Source organism: Aquarana catesbeiana, linkage group LG04 (assembly GCF_042186555.1).
Source record: "Aquarana catesbeiana isolate 2022-GZ linkage group LG04, ASM4218655v1, whole genome shotgun sequence".
Lineage (NCBI taxonomy): Eukaryota > Metazoa > Chordata > Amphibia > Anura > Ranidae > Aquarana > Aquarana catesbeiana.
The window spans coordinates 642,887,405-642,912,911 of record NC_133327.1 but is presented as its reverse complement, the minus strand read 5'-3'; the positions used below and the strand labels follow the sequence as shown (position 1 = coordinate 642,912,911).

The following is a 25,507-nucleotide window of genomic DNA, read 5'->3' as shown; positions in this document are numbered from 1 at the left end:
TTTTATAATTATCATTCAGCTGCTGCACTTGCAGGGCTATAATGAGGAAAGTGACAGGGCTAGGATGCCAGCATCCTTTTAGACGTGATTTCCCTTTTGGAAGTAAGTCTCTCACCAAAAATTACATTTTTGTTGCAGGGGATGCCCAGAATCTGACTTGTATCTTAGTCCAGACTTCTGGCAAAACCAGAACGCCAATAACATAAGCAGGAAATTTCTGGGGGGTGTTCTATATACCAAGTGTGTACAGAAGACCTCCAGGTTGCCAAATTGCATTTTACAGAAAATGTCAGCACTACAAATTGAAAAGGGAAGGGAGTTTTTAATAACATTCAATTACAATATAATTTTGGTAGTAATTTTATATGCTATACAATTTTTTTTTTTTTTGCTATTTTCCCAAGTGGAGTTACCTTTTAAACAATAGGCTTTTTTTTTATAGCAGGTAATAATCAGACAGAGGAAAATCTAAAAAGGAGCTGAAGAATCCACCCACTTACTGTCTGAATAGATAAATTACTTGTTGTGGTTATACAGTATATGTGGTATATTTCTTTCAACAGAAGAAAATAGACCAGGAAGGAAAGAGGCAAACATATGTAAAAGAGACTGCAGCGCCCCCTGCGGGTTGCAATGTCATATTTGCTGCACCTAACTCATAGCAAGGCAATAGAAAAAAAAAAGAACTTTTTCCTGACTGTAATAAATAATGAAAATATGTACAAAACAGTACACAATTCCTTTAAGTACCCCCCCCCCCCCATGCTATCTATTCTCTTCATCTCCTTTTAGCATCTCTATATTGTACAGTAGAGCACTCCACATTTTCTTGCATGCCTAAGTGTGATACCGTTGTGGATATGGGAGGAGTTATCATCAAATATTATCACCTGAATCTCCCAAAATGAATGTCTGATATTTTAATAATTTTTTTCAAGTTATACTTCAGTGAGATATAAAACATCAGTTATGTATTCCAGCACACAGAGCAGCTATGCCCATCTCTCCCCTCTGCTGCCCATTCACAGAAGCCTTGGTATTTTGTGAATGTGTTCACATAATATCAAGGCTTCTGTGAATAGGCAGGAGGAACGGAGGGGCGGGTATAGCAGCTGAAGAGACTCTTCTCTGCAAGATGCATAGCTCAGAAGGATTAGTATCGGGCTCCCAGAAATACAGCAATAGCTGTCTTCCAGGAGTACTATAAAGCTGTCAGATATAAATAGAGCTAAGCACAGGAGGTGTCATGCACCTTACTGGACTTAACTCATTTTTTTTACAAAGTATCAGATTTCCAGGAATTAATCTTTAAAAGGGTTGTAAACCCTCACAGTGCATAGAATGCATTAAGGTGAAAAACCTTTTGTGCTGCAGCACCCCCCCAGACCCCCTTTTTTTCTTAACTGAGCCCGATCGTTCCAGCGACGGGGACGAGCACAGCAGCTCCAGCCGCTGTCTTGAGTCCTCATTGGATGGATTGATAGCAGCAGGAGCCATTCGCTCCCGCTGCTGTGAATCAAATCCTGTAATACGGGAGCCGGGGCCGAGTCCTGTTGTCTGTGTCAATGGACGCAGCAGCAGGACTCGAGAGTGCACCCGCATAAGTGCCCCCATGGAGACTGGCTATCCATGGGGGCACTCGAGAAGAGGAGGAGCCAGGAGCGCCATGGCGGGACCCTAGAGAAGGAGGATCGGGCCACTTTGTGCAAAACCCTTGCACAGAGGAGGTAAGTATACCATGTTTGTTATTTCTAAAAAAAAAACCAAAAAAAAAAACCAAAGCTTTACAATCACTTTAAGCTTGTTTCTTTAGAAGGAGCAATTCAACTGCATTTATTTCTCTAAAGCGACCAGTTTTCATCCAGTTTAAACTCTGATAACTCTGATAACAGAGACGTTGTATAAGTACCTGAAATGCATTGAATTTATTGCCTGTATACGTCATGCCTAAATAAAGAATTTGGGACTTTAAACCCATCAGTGTGGTGCTTCTATTCCTTCCTAATCTTTATGGGTGTGCTCTAGACTTGTGATTCTGTTGCAGTATACACTAGGTCTGACTGCCTGGCTGTACTATATTGCGGTGGTACTTGGATCACAAGACTGCCTACAATGAATTATAAATCCTTTGGCAGGTAAAAGAGTTCCCACCTGTGTATTTAACTGCTTTAAACATAACCTGCAGGCAAACAGCCAACTACGCACCTGAAATACATATATGGGAGCTGGTTTACCTGCCAAAGGATTTGTATTTCTGTCCATTCAGCCTTGAGACTTTCACAGTCTTGGTAGAGCAATGACAAAAAAATTTGAAGGAGTTGGGTGCAAATTTTTTCTGGAACTAATAAATTACTAAAAGTGCATGTGGTGTTCATTTGGGAAAGTCCATTCGTTCAAAAATCAAATTTTCCAATCAAAAAAGGTGAAAAAAATCTTCTGCATGCAGCCACCCCCTGCTTTCAGCCCCACCTTATAACACACCTCCCAACATTTTGAGATGGGAATGAGGGACACCTACTAAAAAAATTATGTAGGCATAGGACACGCCCCCTGCCACACCCCCTTAACCGAGAATTAACCAAAAAATATATCCACAAGGACTTTTTTTTTACCACTACTATTCCTTTATATTGGCTTTTAAAATGTACAAATGTAGCAATTTAAAAATTGGATGAAAGGTTTAGCACTGGGAAACACTTTTTGAAAAATAAAAAGTGAATTTTATATACAACTTAATAGATCAGACCAAAATGAGGGACAACTGAGGGAGAAAGAGGGACAGAGGGACATTGCTCCAAATCAGGGACAGTCCCTCGAAATCAGGGACAGTCCCTCGAAATCAGGGACAGTTGGGAGCTATTCTTATAATCATCTGAGCCCGATCTCCATTCAGCAATGTACAAGAGAGCAAAAGCTCTCTCAGCTCTCTCTGCACTCATTGGCTTGGACACAGCCATTGGCTGTCAAAAACAGTCAGTGAGGATGGACAGGGGGCGGAGCCAAGCAGCGCTCTGTGTTTCTATGAACACAAAGAGGCGGCTTGGGAGCGAGCACGCAGGAGTGCCCCCATAGGAAGTAGCTTGCTTTAGGGACACTCGACGGGGGGAGGAACCAGGAGCTCCCGCAGGGGACCCCAGAAGAGGAGGATCGGGGCTGCTCTGTGCAAAACCATTACACAGAGGAGGTAAGTATAAACCTGTTTGTTATTTAAAAAAAAAAGATAAACTGTTCTTTACAATCACTTTAAACCCTTCCTATGTTTCATAATAAGGCAAAGGGTCGGGTCAGCTTGCAGGGGACTGGAAATTCTCAAGCGGGAAAAGCCCCCTGTGTAATCACTCAATTATACCCGCTAGGAGTTCAGAAATGGCCTGATAACTGCAAATAAACAATGCACAATACTTCCAGGACAAGAGGAAGAGGAAGTCCAGCCCTCGCCTGTCCTCGCCTGTCCTCGCATGTCCTCGCCATCTCTCATCTGATAAAACAATTTTACAGCTTGGTTGCAATATGTGTAAAATCAAGCATAGCTGAAACATAAAACAATTGACTGTCACAGGTTGGGATGAGAATACATTTTGTATGAAGCAGAAGAGTGCAATCAGACAAAATGAAATCAGCAGGAACATTGTTGAGCTCAGCGAACCGCGGGCAGCGATTGTCAGCAGAGATAAAATGGTTCTGTGTATGATCTCATCTTTACTGTGAGACTGAAAGTTTACAGATACAGTGTACAGGTATCATAAAGACTTGTTCAACTGTCATTCCTAAAGAAAAAAACGTATTTGTACTTTTCATGCGCAGGGTAAGATTAAAGTGTTACTAAACCCACAAAAGTAAAATCAGTCTGTATATGCAGTAAAGCATGTTTGTTATACTCACTGTGGAACATAAGGGGTTAATCCTCCGCATTGTGTAAAAAGGATGTTTGATCATGTCTTCTCTGATCCTCCCCTTCTTCCACTGACTCCTAATAATTTCCTGATAATACAGTCTATGGAGTCAGGCTGCACATGCTCAGTTTGGTGTGTATTGCTAGAGAGTTTTTTTTGGGAGAGTGCATGTGATCAGGACAGGGCCAATCAGCACTGTCCAGACAGAGGGTCAGGGGTCTTGCAGTCTCATAGGTCAGCTAGAAAACTCCTCCTACAAGCTCTAACCAGTGCTTGGCTGGACACTGATAGAAGTCACAAGACTGCTCTAACTGCTGATGAGAAAAGGTATTTAGCAGTTTATATTTACTAAAATAATTGCATTTCCAAGTTCTGTGTACTGTGGGAGACCAGATATAGTAAATGCAGGGTCCTGGGTTTAGTAACACTTTGAAACCGAACTCCAAGAATAAAAAGGTACATTTGTTTATATTTCTCGACAGTCGCAAAGGACAAAAATCCACTTTGTGGGCACCAAATGCATTTGCAAACCCAGATTTTACCTTGTAAAGTAATGGTAACATCATCACCGTGCAGTACATAACCTGTAAAGAGAGCAGAGGTGTGGAAGGGACACAGCAGGCTCCACCCACCACAGGCTGCCTGTAGACAACTACAGGAGGGGGCAGGGATAAGACCAATCACCCTGTACAAGGAGAGAGAGCAGCAGTGGCCGGTCTTTATTACAGGAAGCTCCTCCACAGAGGGAAAGTCTCACACTGAATTACTGCACAGATCTGGAATAAATACACAAAGCACCCCAAGATTCAAGAAAAGCTACACATGCCTGTAGGAGGGGTAAAGTGAATGTAGTACATACGTTTCGCCATTTTGTGTACCACCAGCAGACTTCAGGCTTCAGGCTACACTGGTATGGGCTCTCCAACCTCAGAAAGGATTAATGTAGGAACTGTCCCAAATATGTAAAACTCATTCGCCAAATTTCTGTATCGGGTTTACAATTCTCACTATGTCCCAGCTACTTCCTGGCTATGACAACCATGTACTCATTGGGTTAGATGTAGGTCACAGATGGCACATAAACCATACCTCCCAACATTTAAAGATGGGAATGAGGGACACCTACTAACAAACGTATGTAGGCATAGGACACACCCCCTGCCACACCCCCTTATAGGAGAATTAACCAAAAAAAAAGTTAATCAAATCCACAAGGGCTTTTTTTACCACTACTATTCCTTTATATTGGCTTTTAAAAAGTAACCATGTAGCAATTTAGAAATTAGATGAAAGGTTTAGCACTGGGAAATATTTTTTGAAAGATAAAAAGTTCATTTTATATACAAGTATATGGATCAGACCAAAATGAGGGACAAATAAGGGGGAAAGAGGGGCAGAGGGACATTTCTCCAAATCAGGGACAGTCCCTCGAAATCAGGGACAGTTGGGAGCTATGCATAAACCGAGATAAAGGTGTCCTGTTTTCTCTCTTCGTACACTGAGCCCTACTACGCTGATCCGATCCAGCGATGTGCATGATAACAGCGGCTCCAGCCGCTGTCTCCCTCCTCATTGGACAGATTGATAGTAGCAGGTGCCATTGGCTTCTGCTGCTGTCAATCAAATCCTTTGACACGTGAGTGGGGGGCGGGGCCGAGTCCCACTGTCTGTGTCAATGGACGCAGCAGCAGGACTCGGGAGCGGGCCCGCAAGAATGCCGCTTTCCATGGGGGGCACCCTATGAAGAGGAGGGGCCTGGAGTGCTGGCGGGGGACCCCAGAAGAAGAAAATCAGAGCTGCTATGGGCAAAACCATTTCACAGAGCAGGTAAGTATAACATGTTTGTTATTTTTATATATATCAAAAAAACAAAAAAAAAAGGTTTACAATCATTTTAACTACTAAAACTGTTATTTATCACTAAACCGTTCATCAAACCTCTGTCTTATTGTATTTGCCATTTTGAAAAGTAAGCAAATAGATAGGGAAGTGATGGGTAAAAATTACTAGTAGGTTTAAGCAATCATTTTTGCCATCTTAATTCTTCATTGCCTACACAACTGAGGGTTTGGCAGAGATATGCCCATTGCCTATGTGCTTTGATCTTAAAAGTGTTCCCCTTTCGTATATTAGATGGCTTTGAGGTATGCCTGAATTATGGAAGCTGTTCCCTAAAAATAGCAGGGAGAGAATAAAGTACTAGTCACTAGTATTACCTGTGGTATCCCTGCAGCTATTCTTTCCCCATTACTGACTTATCATGTTTAATGTGGGGGCGCTCATATAAGGATCATAGGTCCAATAGTATGTGCAAATTATTAGTGTAAACATTGAATAAATGAATTAAATAATAATATTCTCTATACCAATATTAAAGTGCAATGTGCCATAATATAAAACTATATCTTCAATAATTGTTAGACATCTTATCATAAACACAAAATGAATATAAACCATTGTGAATCAGAAAAAGCTCTTAAGCATAAATTTCTTCAGTGCTGATTATCTTCAATATAACATCAATGGTGGGTAATCCGTCACCAACTGTGAATATTACACCCAAAGTGCTCCATAAGATGATTCCGCTTACCAGATGGATGTGACCTCTTTACTCAAACCTCAAACAACACTTTTAGCAAAATGTATGTATGTGGTCCTCCACGCCACGAGGAAAATTGAATAATGTGACCAAATGTAATGTAGATCGCTGCAAATCTATAGTGTTCACAAGACACGTAATAACTAGGGATGGGCCGAACGGACCCCTGTTCGGTTCGCACCAGAACACCCACAAATGAACACCGCGCAAGTTCGGACCCGAATAACGAACCCCATTAAAGTCAATGGGACCCGAATGTCAGAATCAAAAGTGCCCATTTTGAAGGCTTATATGCAAGTAATTGGGCATACAATGGTTATAGGAGTCTGGGTCCTGCCCTGGGGGACATGTATCAATAAAAAAAAAAGTTTGTGGAAAATGTCATTTTTAAATGAAAGCCTAAAAATGAAAAATTTAGGGCTGTTACTGATTAAAATTTTCGCGTTCGATTGATCGATTTTTTTTTTTAATCGATTAATCGACTAATTTCGATTAATTATAACGCACATACAGATCCAACTACTTTTAGCTGATTTAGCACCGTTGTTATGGCAACGGCCGAAGCCGGACATAGCGGGGCATGGCTAGGATGTCACACGTCATAAACTCAGCCTCACCCTGCCCATAATCTCAGCCTTACTGTGCCCATAATCGTAGCCTCACCCTGCCCATAATCGCAGCCTTACCATGCCCATAATGCAGTCTCACCGTGCCCATAATCTCCGAATTACCGTGCCCATAATGGCAGCCTCACCGTTCCCATAATGCAGTCTCACCATGCCCATAATCGCAGCCTCACCATGCCCATAATCGCAGCCTCACCGTGCCCATAATGCTGTCTCACCGTGCCCACAATGCAGTCTCACCGCGCCCATAATGCAGTCTCACCGCGCCCATAATGCAGTCTCACCGTGCCCATAATCGCAGCCTCGCTGTGCCTATAATCGCAGCCTCACCATGCCCATAATGCTGTCTCACCGTGCCCATAATGCAGTCTCACCGCGCCCATAATGCAGTCTCACCGTGCCCATAATCGCAGCCTCACTGTAGTCGGTGCCTGTGCCTGGATTACACAGTCTGCGGGCATCTCCTGCTGTGTGTTTCGGAGCTGAGTGTGAAAACTTTGGCTGCACTGTGAGAAAAGTCCCGCCCTCCTCCTAGATCAGCTCGTGTGATAGACAGAACACTGCGTCTATCACACAAGCTGATCTAGGAGGAGGGCGGGACTGTTCTCACAGCGCGGCCAAAGTTTTCACACTCAGCTTGGAGACACACAGCGGGAGATGCCCGCAGACTGTGAATGACATATAGAGGAGGAGGGAGCGGAGCACTGCACTGCAGCCACAGCTTGGCCCAAAGCGGCCCCAGGGCAAGCAGCCTACCGATCAAAAAAATTTTGATTGATCAAAAAAATTAACGATTAATGATTAATCGAGGAATTAATTGTTAATTTCCATAGCCCTAGAAAAATTCCTTCCAATATAGAGCCTGGGTGGTCCCGTTTGTCTACCTGTAAAGTGGCAGATCTATACCATGTCTAGAATCTGCTGCAGCAATAATTGTATTTATAAAGCCAAAAAAAATCAATTTTCCCTGCAAGCTGCCTTTATTTTGCTCAGCAACAGCTGGGGAGCCAGTGTGTATGATGAGGCCACAATGTAGTGCACTGGGAACAAGATTAGAGATTTTTTGGATACATTCTGATGTCACTTTGACTTTGTATTGAAGTAACAGGTGCGTAAAAATTGGTCTTTGGGTGTCGGTGGCGCCTTCCCACCGTAACCCTATAGAGGTAATCTTAAAGAAAGCAATAATTGGCCTTGCTGTAAAAAATTACAATGATATGCACCTGTCAAACAGGTGCAGAAAAATTACTCTTTGGGTGTCGGGGGCACCTTCCCATCGCAACCCTATAGAGGTACTTTTTAAGAAGGCAAAAAAAAAAATTGCAATGATTTGCATATGGTTGGTGTTTTTGCCACGTATGATGTGCCTGAGACACGCAGATAGCAACAGTGCGATCTGCTGCAGAAGTGCTGAAAAAGGCCCAGACAGCTTAGATTTGGGGAGTGGGCGGGGAGATAACAGCTGCAGAATGTGATGGAATAGGGTAGCTGCTCTCTACTTTTTCTTGATGTTGGCCTCCTTGGGGTTGTGCCGCCTCACCTTCATGTTCCTCCTTTGCTCTATCTGGCACCCAAGTCGCATCAGTGACCTCATCATCATCTCCATCTCCTCCATCTTCATCATTACTACTGGAGACAACTTGGCAATACGCTGTGGCTTGGGGAAAATGCCAATTTGTCTACCAGTGTTCCTACCTCTCTCTAGGTTCATGTTCCTGTCATCCTCAACCTCAGAACCAACATCTGAATCCAGTAACGGCTGGGCATAATCAAGAAGCAAATGGCTGACGTTGTAGTCAAATAACTCAGCTGACTCCTCAATGGCTGATGTTGGGGCTATGGCAGGAATAGATATGGACAATGAGGCAGGTTTATCCACTTTGGCAACTGCAGGGGACTGCACACTCGTCTCTGCTTGCATGACAGAGGATGAGGAGGATATGGAAGGTTTAGAAAGCCAGTCTAACACCTCCTCTGCATGCTGTGGCTGGATAGCACGGGCAAACTCACTAGGAAATGATGCCCTGCCTGAGTACTGATCACCACGTCCATCTTTGCCTGTGGACACATTTGTTGCTGGCCCCCTTACAGTGCCAAAGGAACGTCTGCCTCTTCTTGTTGTCCTCCCAGACATTATTGGGAGGGAGGGGGAGTGCTTATAAACAAATGTAGAGAAGAAGTTGAAATCTGTACGTAGATGCACTTTAATCAATGTAAAGAGGTGTTTGGTGCACTTTAATTTGAGTACTCACACTACACAGACACACTCCACGGGTACACTATAATAGACTGCAATATAATGTGCCAAACGTACAGTGATGCACACAGAACTATACGGCGTTAAACTGGCAGTAACGCACGCAAAACTATATGGCATTAAATTGGCAGTAACGCACACAGAACTATATGGTGTTAAACTGTCAGTAACACACACAGAAGTAAATGGCATTAAACTGGCAGTAACACACAAAACTATGTGGCATTAAACTGGCAGTAACGCACACAGAAGTAAATGGCGTTAAACTGGCAGTAACACAATCAAATAGACGGTGTTCAACCGTCACTACACTGACGCTATCTGAACTGTCCCTACTCTAGCTATACACTAATGTAAATATTACTGACATAGGGGGTTATTTACTAAAGGCAAATCCACTTTGCACTGCAAGTGCACTTGGAAGTAAAGCCACTGCAGATCCGAGGGGGATATGCAAGGGAAATAAAAAATAGCATTTTAGCTTGCTCATGATTGGATAATAAAATCAGCAGAGCTTCCACTCATTTCAGATCTACCCCTGAGATTTAGAGCGACTGCACTTCCAAGTGCACTTGCAGTGCAAAGTGGATTTGCCTTTCGTGAATAACCCCCATGGTCTCACTACACTACACTGAAACTATCTGAGCTGTCCCTACTCTAGCTGCACACTTTGCAAAGCTGAATGATGGTCCTCCTCGCTACACTCACACTATCCCTAGACTGACACTAAACTAATATTCTACACTGACAATTGAAGCAAAATAGCACAGTACAGCACACTAACTAACTAATAGCACTGAACAGAGCCCTGTTCTATCTCTCTCCACGCCGAAATCACACTGAAAATGGCTGCCATTGAATGAATACTTTTATACTGTGGGGCGGCATTGAGCCATGATAGCGTAAAGTCATGATGACAGTGTCCAATCATGACTCTGACAGTGCTCTGTGCCCTGATTGGCTGAAGCTTTCACTGCTTCAGCCAATCAGGGTTTGCAATGGACTGTTCAGTGCCGCAACGCATTGTGGTCGATTCAGGGGGCTGAACAAACGGTCGAACGACCCGTTTGTTCGGCTGTTTGTCGAACGTCCGAACGGCGAACCGTTCGCCCATCCCTAGTAATAACAATGAAAATAAATAGTGATCTGCACAATTCCTCAGTGGTCACAATGTGATAAATATATAAATTATAATAAAGGTACAAAAACAAATGTACAAATATCTGTGAATGATAAAGTGCAATATAAGCTCAATGAGATGAATCCAAACAATAGTCCACGTGTGGGTGAATGAACAAAATTCTTATTGATTAGACTTCCATCCACCAATGCATTCTGTGCCTTCACACTACTGCTCAATGCTCCCAGAACTCTCACCTCTATGTTGTGAATAATAAGCCTTTTGACATTCAAAGTGGTGACGGTATCCACCTTCCATTCTCCAGACTCCAGATTATAAGCTGTGAAGGATCAGCCTCCAGGTCACATACAGGGAATCTCGATATCTGATCTCCACACTGGATGTCTAAATGTATCAGCCCCAAGCTCCAGTTCACATAAGGAATAAAATAAAATTGCCTCCCATGGTGAAGTACAGTAAAACATGTGATAATTTAGACGAGTGGATGCTTACATCAAACACAATAAAAAACGCAGTAAGGTAAAACAACAGCATTAGACGTTTTGTATTACTTCATCAGGAAGAGTACTACGTCATCAGGAACGCTTCCTGATGACGCAGTAATGCGAAACGTACGTCACTTCTGGGTCCTTGGTTGATCGTGCTGGATGGTGGAACGCACGCCGGACAGTCAGCGTGATTCGGGAGGCACTATTGATTCAGTTTACACGTGAGAAGCCTCAGTGCTGGGCTAAGGCACCCATTCATGTAAGCAGGCATTTTGCTTTGTTTTTATTCATGTTTTAATAAATGGGATTACACTATTGGTTTCCCTTTTCATCTTTCACATACCTCACTCATGGTCTTGCGGAGGAGGGATTCATATCAAGAGCAGTCTCCAGTATTGAGCAAGTTTTTACGTTGCTAAAAGCGCTGTTTGAACTTCTTTTTAAATAAAGAGGTCACATCCATCTGGTAAGTAGAATCAACTTTTGGAGCACTTTGGGTGTAATATTCACAGTTTGTGACGGATCAACCACTATTGATGTTATATTGAAGATAATCAGCACTGAAGAAATTTATGCCTAGGAGCTTTTTCTGATTCACAATGGTTTATATTTCTTTTGTGTTTACCATAAGATGTCTAACAATTATTGAAGATATATTTTTATATTATGGCACGTTGCACTTTAATGTTGGTATCGAGAATTATATTATTTCATTCATTTATTCAACGTTTACACAAAGAATGTGCACATACTATTGCACCTATGGTCCTCATATGATTTCTCCCCTCACATTAAACTTATTATCACCTAAAGTAGATACACCTACCTTAGTTGGGGAGCAGCAGTTCATTTATTTCACTTATTGGCGCAAGGTATTAATTATTTCCATGCCTTATTCAGCACTGTGGGATTGATTTACTAAAACTGGAGAGTGCAAAATCTGGTGCATCTCTGCATAGAAACCAATCAGCTTCTGGGTTTTCTTTTGTCAAAGCTTGATTAAACAAGCTGAAGTTAGAAGCTGATTGGTTATCACTCACAGCTGCACCAGATTTTGCACTCTCCAGTTTTAGTAAATCAACCTCTTGTGTCCTTGTGTGGAGGTGGCCATCTTGGCGGCGGCAGGGCTTTTCTTTCTCATGTCAACGCCTCCAGCAGGGAGAACAGTGAGCAGTACAGTAGTGACATCATTAAATCTTACCACAAATCTCCAGAGACTAGCAGTTAGAGCAAGCAGCATCTAAGATCTCACACTGCAGGTATACACATAATATAATTAATAATAGAAAATGATAATTTCCTGGCTGTCCCTGACTTTAATACATTCTGAGTGCAAGCTTGCAGCAAGTCAGACTGAAATCAGAACTCCTGATCTACATAGTGGCTGTTGGTTGGTGATTAAAGAGACGCTCCAGGCTCCTTCAGAAAATAAGTCAAAAGTCAGCAGCTACAAATACTCACTAACTACTGTGCATGCACAAAGCGTGCTATGCTTTGTGAATGGGCCGGCTGTGGGGGAAGGAGGAGGGGGGGGCAAACTTTTGGCTCAGTTCACTGCGGCGAACTGAGCCGGAAGTGGGAGCGGGGACCTATCAAAACCAGGTCCCCCCCCCAAGGGGGGGGGGGGGGACAAGTGGTGCTTCCCCTTTTGGGTGGAGCTCTGCTTTGACTGGAAGCATTAAAGCCATAGGGGTACCATAACATCCAGGCAACTAGCATTTTCAGAGAGTGAAGACAGAAATGACAGTCTCTGTGTAACTCTTGCTAAAGGTTTCCTTAAAAAGGTCTTTTAAATCAAGAAAATGTTTACAGCTCAAGTTCATCTGGTTCAGATTTTTAACCTGTGACACATTTTGGCTAAGCCTTCTTCATTTTCTCTTTTATATTTAATTATCTGTGTGTCCACTTTATCAAGTGCCTTGAGTTTGCCTTGAGTTTGCTGCAAAATGTTGTCCTGCCTATTTTAGTGCCTGTAGTGCTAACCTTTTTTTGTCAGTATCAGTCAGGCCTTATGACACCACAATTTTAGGACATAGAAGACATAGAAGACATCCTATAATTAATTTTCTGAGATGAGATGGTGGTGGTCCCCTTTGACATTTATTGGCCCTTACATAGATCACTCAAGTGATGCAGTTGGCCTAATAAATACCGACTCTACTGTCCTCTTCCACTTAGTACTGGCCACATTCCAGCTTAAGCATTTTATAAATCAGTTTAATTTGTTAAAACAAATGAATGTGTTTGAAACCCGATGAGCATTCAAACCAAAATCAATTTAATCCAATCAACTTATTCTATCTATTCCACAGATTTCCTGTATTTTAGGAAAACCAAACATTGTACGTGTGCCACAGATGTCCTTGATTTTGGGACATATGCCCAGTGGGGATGTGAACACTTGATGACCCAAGGGCCTACAGTGGAATGCAAGAAGTGCAGGTATATGGCTCTATATACAGCATGAGGTGAAGGTATACAGCTGTATCTAAGGAATGTAAAAGGCTCAAATATAAGTTGTACCTGCAGAATGCGGGAGGCGAACATACACAGCGATACCTACAGAATGCAGGAGGTGAAGATGTACAGGTGTAGTTTCCGAATGGAGGATGTGAAGATATACAGCTTAGGTTTAAAATGCAGGGTGATATACAGCTGCAGTATGCACAGAATTCAGGAGGCGAAGATATACAGCTGTATCTATAGAATGCGGGAGATGAAGATATAGAGCTGTAATTTCAAATCACAGTAGATGAAGATATACAGCTACATCTACAGAATGTGGGAGGCAGAAATATACAGCTGCATCTACAGAATGCGGGAGGCAGAAATATACAGCTGCATCTACAGAATGTGGGAGGCAGAAATATACAGCTGTATCTACAGAATGCGGGAGGCAAAGCTATACAGCTGTATCTACAGAATGTGGGAGGCAAAGCTATACAGCTGTAGTTTCAGGATGCAGGAGGTGAAGACATACAGTTGTATATATAGAATGAGAGCAGCAAAGATATACAGCTTAGTTTCAAATTACGGGAGGTGAAGATATACAGCTCTAGTTTCAGCACTTGAGATTTGAAGGTATACAGCTGTTTCTATTATACATCTGGACCTATAGAATGTGGGATGTGGGATGTAAAGTTACAGTAAAAAGCTGTATCTACAGAATGCAGAAGCCGAAGATATGAAGCCGTATCTACTGAATGAATGAGGTAACTAAATACAGCTGTATCAACAGAAATCATGCAAGGTGTCAGATATGGAAACTGTCATAACTGCACCAAAAGTACAGTAAGTTATGGTGATGTAGAGATTTGCACCATTTGCATCATCATTGTAAGAAAGGGACAGGGCTTCATGCTGTCACAATTTAAGTAATTTATTAAACATTATTTAAATTAAAATGTAGGAGTTATCCCACTGGAATAGCTAATGGCTTTGCAGGGAGGTTGTGCAGGAGCACTGACATACATGGTGTAAACCCTAACAAGGAGCATCTCTTATGTTAGTTGGTGAAAAAATGTGTTGATTCTTTTCAGCTGATAACTTCCTCTGCTGTCTGCTGTGCTACATTGTTATCAGTTACTGTTCCAGGCTATCTCTGAAGACCACAGAGCACCGCTTATCCTGGAGACAGGAAGAGAAGGAAATGCTCTGTAGCTCCAACATACTTCCTATCCTAGGGTAACAATGCTGCTTCTCTATAGGTACAGTATGGTGAGGGAACGTTGTCACTTTAGGACAAGAAGTTAGTTGCTGGCCAGATCATCAGGTAAAAAATAAAGAAAAAGAAAACCTGAAAAAAAGTAATGCAGTCGCAACATTTAAGGACTGGTAAGATACAATTTTTTGAATTTTTGTTTTTGGGTTAGATATGTTTTAAGCAAGAGAGGTCTTTCTGTGGTGGGTTCGAAGACATGACATGTCAATACATTATTCCCACTGAGAGACATTAGGAAAGCATTCTATAGACAACGCTGTATTCCTTATATCAAGTATATTGTTTTCCTATTTCAGCCAAAATATGTTAAAGGAGAAGTGCAGCCAGTGTTCATTTGCCTGTTCTACTCCTGTGGATCGCAGTAGTGCAGTCCGTTCTGCACTCCTGTGACCCATTTTCAGCAGACGCTGGGCAGAAGCCCCTTGTCAGCTGAAGTCACAGAGCTGGTCCAGGGTGGAGAAAGATCACGACCATATGGTCTGGATCCACCCAGATGCCTGGCCTGGCACCCAGCTAATTTCTAGTGGTGTTTGATCGCTTAGTTCTCAGTCTTAGAGCCAGCAGTGGACAGATGCTGCATCGGACCGATGCCACATGCACCTAGGTAAGTATGATTTAAAAAAACAAAACAAAACCCAAACTTCTCTTTCAACTTCTCCCCTTTGAAGAGACAGGCTTTAAGAAAGTCATTGTCTTCTTATGCCGCGTACACGGGCGGACTTTTCGACCGGACTGGTCCGATGGACTTTCCGACGGACTTTTGACGGACTTTCAACGGACTTTTGAACGAACGGACTTGCCTACACACGATCACACCAAAGTCCGATGGATTCGTACGTGATGAGGTACGACTGGACTAAAATAAGGAAGTTGATAGCCAGTAGCCAATAGCTGCCCTAGCGTGGGTTTTCGTCCGTCGGACTAGCATACAGAAGAGCGAATTTTTTGGCTGGACTCGAGTCCGTCAGAAATATTTGAAGCATGTTTCAAATCTAAAGTCCATCAGATTTTTGACTGGAAAAGTCCGCTTAAGGTCCGATGAAGCCCACACACGACCGGATTGTCCGCCGGACACGGTCCGTCAGACCAGTCTGGTCGAAAAGTCTGCTCGTGTGTACGCGGCATTACACTTCAAAAGACTGGAAAAACATCTTTTGTACAGCAATTGGCTGAAGTAAAATTGTGTTGGATACAACTTCTGTGTCTTATTGAAGAGTTAAACTGCCAGTGGATGGGGCCAAGTCAGCAGGTGACTATACTGACCTGACAGACTGGGTTTAAGGAGTTATGTTACTACATAAAGCGGTATTTGAAATACAACAGGAGTAGTTAATGTTCTCCTAAAGGCAATGACCTAGATTCGGTTTTGGGGCAAAGCAGCGACTGACAATAACAAACCTCCCCTTGGTATGTTCTTATACTGTATATTATTTAGCTAACAACTTACACATTGCAATGCATTAACTTCTGCATCCATGTATTGTTTAAGAACTGCATAGTATAAAAAAGTTTTCCGCTTTAGTGCAATCATTGCAGCAAAGGTTTCAAGGGTCTTCATCATTTTTGAATAAGAAACTGTGACAACCCTTTTTTTTTTAAATACTCTCCCCCTCTCTGATATGTCAGTCAAAAACCATCATGACTTACCCAAAATAGCAACAACTTCATCATCCTGGATGACCTCCAAGGAGCCAGATACTACGAAGCAGAGGGTGTCTATACTCTCCCCAGCATGGTAGATGAGATCACCCGGGGCACAATGTACAGTCTGGAACTCCATGGCCAGCGCCCTCAGGCACCCATCACTAGCTAGGCGAAATGCAGGGTGCTCCTTAAACACTTTGCGGTTGAGATGGACACAGATATCCGCTCGCATGTCTTTAGGACAAATCTGCAAAACCTGCATGAATAAAGAATTTATTTGTGTTATTGTCTTGTAGTAAAGAATCATCACTGAAAAATGTCAGTTTCAAAAAGCTTGTGTGTCGTCAGTAAAATGACTTAAATAAAGAAAATGTATGATGTTTTCTATATAGTTTCTTCATTTATCATTTTTTAGCACTTCATTTAATTTTTATCAGTTAAATATTGTATATGACAATGACCTCAGATCAGGAAGAAATATAAATCTAATTGAATTGCTAGTGGAAAAAAGAAATGAATGTAAAATAAGGTAAAAAGTGAAGTTGTTCTGAGGGTGTAATAAGCTAATAACGTGGGAATTGTATTAATGTTATTTTGAATGGTGTAGGTAAAAGGAGTTGATGTGGAATTATTGTATTGAAATTGTATACATGCTTTTGATGTACGTTTATGCAATAGAAAGTTTGAAAAAAAAATTGTATATGAACTAATAAAGGACTAGGGGCTAGCCTTCTACCCACTGAATATGGCCCATGGAGGAGACCAGGGATTTTCTCCCGGTCAGAGCATGGAAATGAGCTCAGTTCAGCCTCTGATCCCATGAAGAGAACAGATCATTCTCTAATGATGGACAACAACGTGATGAATGCTGAGAGCGAGGCTTGGATTAATTCTCTGAATAAGACAATAAAGCTTCCCTTCTGGAGTGAATGAAAAGGTTTAATATTACAGGAACTGACAAGTGAATGGTCAGTTTAAATATGGTGGCCCTCCTGCAGACTGAGGTGGAGAAGCTTCTCCACCTGACACAGAAATATTTATCAACAATATCCCTTAAGAAATCTATGAAGATAAATTAATTCCACTTTTTCAGACTGCTGAAACATTGTATGAGTTTTGTCTTAAGGCAACATCCGACCGTGTGTACGATCCATCGGACAAACTTTTTCGGTTCTCATCGGACAAATGTTGGCTGTGCGAACAGACAAACTTTCCTGCAACAAAAGTCCTACGTCGGCTAGTCCGATCGTGTGTACACAAATCCATCGGACTATAGTCCAAAGTACAAACATGCATGCTCAGAACCAATGCAAAAGATCAGACAATACAGGAGTTGTCCAAAGGGTGGTGGTAATGAGCTGAAAAACCACGTGATTTGGTGAAAGTTGGCTGAAAAAGTCCTGCCGTGTGTATGCATACCAAGTTCGCGGCCAAAGCCCTTCGGACAGAAATCCGCGGAAAAGTTTGTTTGAAATCCGATCGTGTGTACGAGGCTTTATGATGACTTTTGTAGTGGACAGATAACACCAGTGAAAGCCAAACACCTGACAGACAGCATGTAAAAGGTACTTTGTATATCTGTGGGACTGGTGCCGAACTGTCTGGGTGGGCACTAATTTGAGTCACCTAGGCTTGTCTAGGTGACTAGTTGTTAATTAGCTTACTGTTTATTCTGAATAATGTCTATGTTTATGTAAGCTGTTTATTAGATGTACTCATGATTAGAATGCTGTTTACAGTTTGCATTGTTAAGGATAATGTGATCAAGCTCTTACCCGATTTTGTGTAAAATATATTCTATGTGAATTTACAATAAAGTCAGTTCCAGTTTGCACCTAACCTAGTGTCGTCTAGTTCTTGGGTGCAATGCTCAGCTATAATACCTGGTTCCTGACTCAAGAGTGGAGCAACCCGGGTGCCAGGAAGTCCATCACAGACCACTTGCAGCCAGCAGGGGTGGGGTGCTGTAAGCAAGATCAAAAACTTTTGAACTTACAGCTGTGCTGTACTGAAACAGTCCTGAATAGCAGGAGAGATCAGACCAGTGTGCATATGGAATGAAATTCCTCCCCTTATGTCTTTTTCTTTTCCCCTCTCCCCCCTCCTTCCCCCCACCTTTCCTTTTCCTTCCCTCCCTCCTTCCTTCTTTTTCTTCCTCCTTTTTTCCTTCCCCCATCTTTCCTTTTTTTCTTGTTATTGTCTTTCACTCAGGCTTTTCATATAATCTTTATATCTATATTTACAGGCATACACATTTAGGAATATTTTACAAAAATTGCGTATCTGGGGTGTGCAATGATCAGGTGTTGGTTTCTCCTCAAGGGCCTGGTGGCCTTCGCCACTAGTTACTTTCCTACAGGCCTCTTTGAAGGTGATTCATTGAATTAATTATTAATATCGCATTTAAGTATTTCATTATTTTTCTTCTTTTCCACTCCAAAATTGGTATTCCCCTTTCACTCCAAAACTATTTATGCAGCTAAATTGTGCATTTGTTTTTTAGTGCATCTTATTATATAATATATTTCTTGCATGTTAGAGATTTTGTATAACATGTCACAATAACAAGGATTTTTATATGTATTGTTACAGCATTGTTATATTGAAATCCTAGGTCCTGATGAAGGAGGTTTCCTCACGAAACACGTTGACCCTTATGCTGATCTCAAGGCCATTTGCACGGCAACATCTTGAATGTTTGTTTTTAAGATATCTTTTGACAGATATGTTCTCTATATATCAAAATTAAGTGGTATATTTTATGTATTTACATTTCTTTATTTATGTTACACCTTCGGAGGTACACTTAAAGTCCCAATTTTCAAAATATTTCAGGTTTCGGGTCAGGGATGGTTCTCTCGAAAATGTATGAATTGCCCCATGCAAAACATATTTTTCTGGATCTATAAAAAATACCAGACTTACTGGCTGGATCACCGGGTAATAAAACTGTTATGGGGCCATTGCTGTGTTACTTCTGTTGACGGACTGCACCATATAAGTAATTTTGATTTCATCCACATGCTACCTGCTATACAGATACCAGTCCATATGCCAGCTTGATATTTCAAGAGGATGGGAACAAAAAAAACATGTTATCCCCCATCCCAAAAATATACCAAATACTCTTCTCCTAATTAAAACCACAATTTTCAGAAACAGCCATCTTCAAATCAGGTATTTTTTGGATTTTAGTATAGTTACAAAGAAAACAAAGTAAATGTTACAGAAGGACATTGTTCTGTGATGACCCCCCCAGCTTTCAGGTTATGGGAAGTTTTGTTGTTCGTTCAGTTCGGGGAAAAAAGTTTTCTCATCAACAAACTGCCTTTGGCCTTAGACATGGGCAGCAAGTAATAAACATTATGTATTATGTTCTCTTACTGTTTGGCATGCTGTAATTACAGCTATCATTTCTTTTTAAGCTTTTATAGTCCGAATAATGACAGAGAATAAGCTGCTTATTATTTAGCTATACAAAGCTGAACAAGGTGTGCTGTGTTGGGGAGAAATAGACTATATTTACTTATAGATTAAAGGGGCTGTCCACTTACAATAAATGCTAAAATGCTATTTGTTTGTAAAGGAATTTCACCAGCAGCTGGAACTGTTGGCGATATCTGTTATTGAAACTATTGACCACCTGCTGACCACTCACAGTAAATATACCTCCAGTGAGGGGAAGGTGCGGGCACAATCACATACACGTATGCGATGTCCCCCTTCAAAGTTTGTGTGCTCCCTGCTGACCCGTGTTGTGATTGGACGTAGGATGAGTTTGGCAGCAGATTTCAGCAAATGACTTTGACTGAAACCTGCTGATCGGCTGTGTCCAATCATACACAGAGTCCTGTGTTTACAAACACACAGAACTCTGTGTGCATAGGAACAGCGATCTGATTGTGTCTTCTCCCTAATGAGCAGGGAGAAAAAAACAGCCAGATTAGTAAGTAAAAGCAGCACACATTACACTTGTTAGGCACACAGTCAAAGGAGTTGTAAAGGCAGAAGGTTTTTATCTTTATGCATTCCATCATGAAGATAAAAAGCCTTCTGTGTGTAGCAGCCTCCCCAGCACCCCCTAATACTTACCTGAGCCCCATCTCTGTCCAGCGATGTCCACGAGTCCCTCAGCCATTCCTGACTCTCCCTCTTGATTGGCTGAGAGACAGCAGCGGCGCCATTGGCTCATGTGGCTGTCAAAGTCAGTTAGCCAATCAGGAGAAAGAGGGGGCAGGGCCAAACGGCAGCTCCCTGTTTGAATGGACACACAGAGCTGCATCTTGGCTCAGCTGCCCCCATAGCAAGCTGCTTGCTGTGGGGGCACTTAATAGGAGGGAGGGGCCAGGAGCAGCAAAGAGGGAACCGAGAAGAGGAGCATTCAGGCTGCCCTGTGCAAAACCAACTGCACAGAGTAGGTAAGTATAACATGTTTGTTATTTTTTTTTAAACAAGACTTTACAATTACTTTAACCCAATGTTTGCCCCTAGATGTTAACCCCTTCCCAGTCAGTGTCATTAGTACAGTGTCGGTGAACAGTATTATCACTGATCACTGTATTAGTGTCACTAGGACCATCAGTGTCAGTTATTGACCCTCCCAGCCAGTGTCTGTTAGCACCAGATTGTCTGTCACCCTATCACATACACACTATAAGTCGCTGATCACCACCATTACAGTATCGATGTTAACCACTTCAATACCGGGCATTTTCACCCCCTTTCTGCCCAGGCCAATTATCAGCTTTCAGCGCTGTAACATTTTGACTGCCAATTGCGTGGCCATGCAATGCTGTACCCAAATGAGATTTTTATCATTTTTTCCCCACAAATAGAGCTTCTTCTTTCTGTTCTATATACTAGGAACACACGATCTGTCTCCTCTCCGCTGACAGGACGTGGATGTGTGTGTGTTTACACACACACATCCACGTTCCTGTTCTGTCACCAGAAATCGTGGGTGCCGGGCAGACATCGCGGCCGCCGGACAATCGCATCGGCTCCCATGTGACGCCCCCTATGCCACCGGGACGCCAAGGACATCATCTGACGCCCACCCGGAGGGACAGAGTGTTCCTGCGGACGTCATGTGTCTATGGGCGGGTAGGGAAATGGTTAAATTCCAGTTCTATAGCTGCGTAAATTCCAATATATATATATATATATATATATATATATATATATATATATATATATATATATATATACACCATAGTTTGTAGACACTATAACTTTCACACAAAAAATGCAATATACACTTGGGTTTTTACCAAAAACCATGTAGCAGAATAAATTTTGGCCTACATTTATGAAGAAATTTTATTGGATATGTTTAATAACAGAAAGTAGAAAATACTTATTTCTTTCAAAATTGTCAGTATCTTTTCATTTATATAATGAAAAATAAAAAACCCAAAGGTGATTAAATACCACCAAAAGTAAGCTCTATTTGTGCGAAAAAAGTTATAAAAATTTAGTTTGGGTACAGTGTTACATGACTGTGCAATTGTCAGTTAAATTAGCACAGTGCTGAATAGCAAAATAATTTGCTGGTCATGAAGGTTGTAAAGACTTCTGGAGGTCAAGTGTTTAAAGCCCTCACTGACCTCTATAGTGGTTGGTACTGTGGAACAATTAATCCTCAGCAGAAGCACTAAATTTGTTGGTTCTCTCGGCAGCTCAGCTCACCCTCCTCCCCTTCCTTAGCCAAAGCACCTGCTCTGTGTTCACACACATTAGAGATTAGACAGGTGAAGTTTTGCTAAGAAGCAGGGTGAGCTGAGCTACTGAGAGATTGACTTCACCGCCATTATTGCTTCTGTTGGGAACTTTGAGGTTGAATTGCTCCACAGTGCCCACTGCTACAGGGGTCAATGGGGGCTTGTTAGGAAGCATACAACCCCTGGCAAAAATTATGTAATCACCAGTCCCTGAGGATGTTCCTTCAGTTGTTTATTGTTGTAGAAAAAAAGAAGATCACAGACATGGCCAAAAACTAAAGGCATTTCAAATGGCAACTTTCTGGCTTTAAGAAACACTAAAAGAAATCAAGAAAAATAATTGTGGTGGCCAGTAACAGTTAGATTTATAGAACAAGCACAGGGAATAAATTATGGAATCACTCAATTCTGAGGAAAAAATTATGGAATCACCCTGTAAATTTTCATTACAAACACTAACACCTGCATCAGATTAAATCTGCTTGTTAGTATGTAGGTAAAGAGGGTAAATCATCACGCAGTGTTGCACAAGATGTTGGTTGTTCACAGTCGGCTGTGTCTAAAACATGGACCAAATACAAACAACATGGGAATGTGGTTAAAGGCAAGCATATTGGTAGACCAAGGAAGACATCAAAGCGTCAAGACAGAAAACTTAAAGCAATATGCCTTGAAAACAGAAAATGTACAACAAAACAAATGAGGAACAAATGGGAGGAAACTGGAGTCAACATCTGTGACCGAACTGTAAGAAACCGCCTAAAGGAAATGGGATTTACATAGAGAAAAGCTAAAAGAAAGCCATCTCTAACACCCAAACACAAAAAAACAAGGTTACAATGGGCTAAGGAAAGGCAATCGTGGACTGTGGATGATTGGATGAAAGTCATATTCAGTGATGAATCTCCAATCTGCATTGGGCAAGGTGATGATGCTGGAACTTTTGTTTGGTGCCGTTCCAATGAGATTTATGCAGACGACTGTCTGAAGAAAACATGCAAATTTCCACAGTCAATTATGATGGGGCTGCATGTCAGGTAAAGGCACTGGGGAGATGGCTGTCATTAAATCTTCAATAAATGCACAGGTTTACATTGAAATTTTGGACACTTTTCGTATCCCATCTATTGAAAGGATGTTTGGGGATGATGAAATCATTTATCAAGATGATAATGCATCTTGCCATAGAGCAAAAACTGTGAAAAAATTCCTTGAAGAAAGACACATAAGGTCAATGTCATGGCCTGCAAACAGTCCGGATCTCAATCCAATTGAAAATCTGTGGTGGAAGTTAAAGAAAATGGTCCATGACAAGGCTCCAACCTGCAAAGATGATTTGGTAACAGCAATCAGAGAAGGCTGGAGCCAGATTGATGAAGAGTACTGTTTATCACTCATTAAGTCAATGCCTCAGAGACTGCAAGCAGTTATAAAAGCCAGAGGTGGTGTAACAAAGTACTAGTGATGTGTTGGAGTGTTATTTTGTTTGTTTGTTTTTCATGATTCCATATTTTTTTCCTCAGAGTTGAGTGATTCCATAATTTATTCCCTGTGCTTGTTCTATAAATCTAACTGTTACTGGCCACCACAATTATTTTTCTTGATTTCTTTTAGTGTTTCTTAAAACCAGAAAGTTGCCATTTGAAATGCCTTTAGTTTTTGGCCATGTCTGTGATCTGCTTTTTTTCTACAACAATAAACAACTGAAGGAACATCCTCAGGGACTGGTGATTCCATCATTTTTGCCAGGGGTTGTATTTCTGTTTGTTAAAAACGTGAATGCTCAAATACCATTACCCTAGCCACTTTAAAGAGAACCAGTGGCTAAATCCATCACTCCACAGCATAGGTGTGCACAGCCTATTGCATTAGGGTGTGCACCCTTAAGCTCAAACACACATGCGTGTGCAGGTGTCTACATATATATGACCCCGGCACATTGATCTCCCTGCCGCCACAGTGAAAGAGAAGAGCATAAACACTTTTCTTATGGCAGAGCCGGTAAAAGGGAGATATTTCCCCTGTTTCTGCTGCTACACAGAGCGATAACACTAATGTGCACGGGGTGATTAGGGTGCGCACGCCTGGCACACCCTGTGCGCACGCCTATGCTCCACAGGGAATGCCCCTCCAAGTGTCTGAACATCAAGTTGGAATCCCTGCAAAGCAACTAAAATTCTGGAGCATTCTGATAAACAAACTACTATCTGGTCTGTGAAGGGCCAACTGTATGACCCGCAAACTGGTAACTGTTTATCTATGATAGCATCCCATTATTTAGGGCTTATAGGGAGCTCTGCACAGAATTGAACTATGAGAAACCAGAGCGAGCGTCTCTATGCAGTAAATAATAGATTCATTATTTTTAACCACTGATTCACTTTACAGCTATTACCTGTTCACGGTCTGACATCTGTAATTTCAGCGCATTCTGAACATCATTCAGATAATCTTGTGCCGTCTGAGAAGGTAGTACATGTACAGTATGTCAGAGCTGCCAGACACTTCTCTAGGGGTGATTACAGCTTTTCTTTGATTCAGCATTGAACACAAAGCGTCCTTTATACTGTAATGAAACCTGTTTTTCCCTTTCAAACCATTTTATTACTTATACAGTATCTCACAAAAGTGAGTACACCCCTCACATTTTTGTAAATATTTAATTATACCTTTTCATGTGACAACACTGAAGAAATGACACTTTGCTACAATGTAAAGTAGTGAGTGTACAGCTTGTATAACAGCGTAAATTTGCTGTCCCCTCAAAATAACTCAACACACAGCCATTAATGTCTAAACCGCTGGCAACAAAAGTGAGTACATCCCTAAGTGAAAATGTCCAAATTGGGCCCAATTAGCCATTTTCCCTCCCCGGTGTCATGTGACTCATTAGTGTTACAAGGTCTCAGGTGTGAATGGGGAGCAGGTGTGTTAAATTTGGTGTTATCGCTCTCACTCTCTCATACTGGTCACTTGAAGTTCAACACGACACCTCATGGCAAAGAACTCTCTGAGGAACTGAAAAAAAGAATTGTTGCTCTACATAAAGATGGCCTAGGCTATAAGAAGATTGCCAAGACCCTGAAACTGAGTTGCAGCACGGTGGTCAAGACCATACAGCGGTTTAACAGGACAGGTTCCACTCAGAACAGGCCTTGCCATGGTCGACCAAAGAAGTTGAGTGGACATGCTCAGTGTCATATCCAGATTTTGTCTTTGGAGAATAGATGTATGAGTGCTGCCAGCATTGCTGCAGAGGTTGAAGGGGTGGGGGGTCAGCCTGTCAGTACTCAGACCATACGCTGCACACTGTATCAAATTGGTCTGCATGGCTGTCATCCCAGAAGGAAGCCTCTTCTAAAGATGATGCACAAGAAAGCCTGCAAACAGTTTGCTGAAGACAAGCAGACTAAGAACA

The 25,507-nt window shown here is 41.9% G+C and overlaps 1 protein-coding gene across 1 annotated transcript in view; it reads right to left on the bottom strand.

Annotated features, from left to right (window-relative positions):
• KCNH1 (potassium voltage-gated channel subfamily H member 1) overlaps window positions 1-25,507 on the bottom strand; it is a 535,460-nt gene that overhangs the window by 162,799 nt on the left and 347,154 nt on the right. Inside the window, exon 10 of the mRNA XM_073628425.1 lies at window positions 16,373-16,625. Within this exon, the coding sequence (XP_073484526.1) occupies window positions 16,373-16,625 (253 nt within the window). The remainder of the gene's footprint in view (window positions 1-16,372; window positions 16,626-25,507) is intronic.